A 2,393-nucleotide genomic window follows, 5' to 3' on the forward strand; every position below is an offset into this window, starting at 1 on the left:
TTGTAGCCGATCAGGTTTCTTCTCAAGAATCAAAAGATATAATTTGTTTTTAATTTTGTTTATTTTTGCCCTGAAATCACAATGCCGCGTCGTTGATTGCCGATAAGAATAGTTGGTATACCATTTATGGTATATTATTATAATTCTGTTGTAACTTGACATAATACAATAAAGTGTTATAAATAACATTCCCAAGACTAACATGTTCATACAAATTATTGTATGCTGTATACAGTGTATTCTACAGAATACGGGGTGATTGGAAAAATATAAAAATATCTGTATTACGCAATCAAAATTAATTTTAATTATGATTTTGTTTTCGTTTATTACTCAACATTATTTTAACAACTACTCTATAATTATTATTTTCAATTACTAATAAAAGTCGCCTGTTTTGACGCATAGTCGGCAGTCGCACGTAAAATGAAAGTATTTTTTTTTTATTTCTAACTAAGTATTTTTTTTATTTTATTTTCTTTAGTAACTTTTATAATTTTAGATCATTTAAAACTATAAACTACTGAACTAGAACTTGAACTAGTTCATCTAAAAACTATAAACTAGAATTTGTACTAGTTCATATTTAATGTCTTGAACTTGAACTTGAACTAATTCATTTTTAGAAAGAACTTTCCTATCACTGCATATTATGATACCAAACAATAATAAAAACAAAATGTAATAATTGTTAAATCAGATTTTGACAAAATAAAACTGATAAATAATAACATTGGCATATAGTACATTTGTACCCATATTTAAAATAAAATACAATTTTAAGCTGTTAACACCCACCCATAAGTCATATCCCCCTCTTCCTTTGCCTTATTTTTGTCATATAATATAATATATGATAATGTAATGAAAGTATATTTACTGCTATATAACATGGTCTGGGAAAAAAAAAAATACATATCCCCATCTTTCAAAAATGTTGAGCATGCCACTTTTCTTCATTATTATTAAAATGAAACATACTTAGACCAATGTTTGATTTGTTCGTCAATTTCTTCTACTTGTCGCCCATATGTAGTTTCATCTTCATTATCTGCCATTATCTGTTCAGATAACATATTCTCTTCTTTAATTTCTTTTTGAAATTTTAAAAATTCTTCATCTATTGAGCTGACATATTCCTCTTTTCGAATCTAATAAAATATACAAAATACCATAACATTTAACAATGACATATTAAAATTATTAATTAACCAATACAAAATCCACCTTAGCATCCAACATCGGATCATCAAAAAATCCTTTGGGGAGTTCACCTCCATCGAGATTTAAATCATCAAGAGTCTCTGGTTGTACATCCATTTTTTCATCAGTTTCTTGATTAACATTTGTATTTTCTAATGAGTTTGGCGTTGGGCTTTCAAAGAAATCACTAGGGACTTTTTCTGGTGGAGCTATATAATTTTTTAAAATACCTATGTAAATGCATTAAAAAATATATATATTACATAAATCAAATTAGATACTTCTTATTGAAGAGATAGAATTTAAAATTACCTTTTAATTTTTTCGGTGGAACAAAACTTTCTTGTTTAGGTAGAGTTCGTTTTAAGCTTTCCGTAGTCACCGCTAATCTTTCAGTCATTCTTGATGATTCTGGTTTACGTTTGGAAATGTTATCCTTGTGAACTTTGGAAGAGATATGAACACTCCATGAAGAATCATCTTTTATGTTCAATTTACATACAGCGCATGACAATTGACCGCTTAAGCTATATGTTTATATGCTAATAATTAAGGATTTTAATTCAACACCATAATTTTATAATTTCATGTATTTCATACATTATGACTTGGAAGTTGGAAGTTATAACTTTGATTATAAATACTAGTATTTATATTTTTTTTATCGATGGTTATAAATTATAATAAGATAATATGTTCAAGTCATACGTTAATTAGACAATGATAAACATATTAATTATAATCAAATTTACTTTTGAATATGTATGAGATACCTATTTGATTCATCGTAAAAGTAAAAGAAATAAAATCAAAATCTCATCGTAAAACCTTGCATCTTGAGAAACGAAAAATAGTCATTAAATATGCAAAGTAAAAAAGTAGGTAAGTGGATGTCGCTCTGCTGTACAGTAGATTACAAGTGGGTCATTGTATAATGGTTGTATTAGACTTGAATTCAATGATATAATATCTTTGTATAAGAAAAACGATTCTGAGCGGAGACGGTTTGTCAGTCTGGATATTTTATATTTTTTATTATTTATTTTATCATGTAAGTTGAATTAATATTAAAATATTATAATTTTTTATTCGTTTTTATGGTGATAAACAAAGCGTTAGAAATTAAAATCCCATTTTTACCGGTTTTTCGTAATTTTCCGGTGGTTTTTCCCGTGGCATTAAATAACTAT

At 26.8% G+C, this 2,393-nt stretch overlaps 1 protein-coding gene across 1 annotated transcript; it reads right to left on the minus strand.

Moving 5' to 3' along the window:
* Positions 1-907: 907 nt before the first annotated feature.
* Positions 908-1,736, minus strand: LOC100568825 (zinc finger protein 830; the record flags this gene model as incomplete). Its single annotated transcript, XM_029492019.1, is given in 3 exon segments — positions 908-1,151; positions 1,228-1,433; positions 1,516-1,736. Coding segments are annotated over 3 exon segments (613 nt in total), but the record flags the coding sequence as incomplete, so codon positions are not given.
* Positions 1,737-2,393: the final 657 nt, after the last annotated feature.

The sequence above is a fragment of the Acyrthosiphon pisum genome, unplaced genomic scaffold (genome assembly GCF_005508785.2).
Source record: "Acyrthosiphon pisum isolate AL4f unplaced genomic scaffold, pea_aphid_22Mar2018_4r6ur Scaffold_20579;HRSCAF=21463, whole genome shotgun sequence".
NCBI classification, from domain to species: Eukaryota; Metazoa; Arthropoda; class Insecta; order Hemiptera; family Aphididae; genus Acyrthosiphon; species Acyrthosiphon pisum.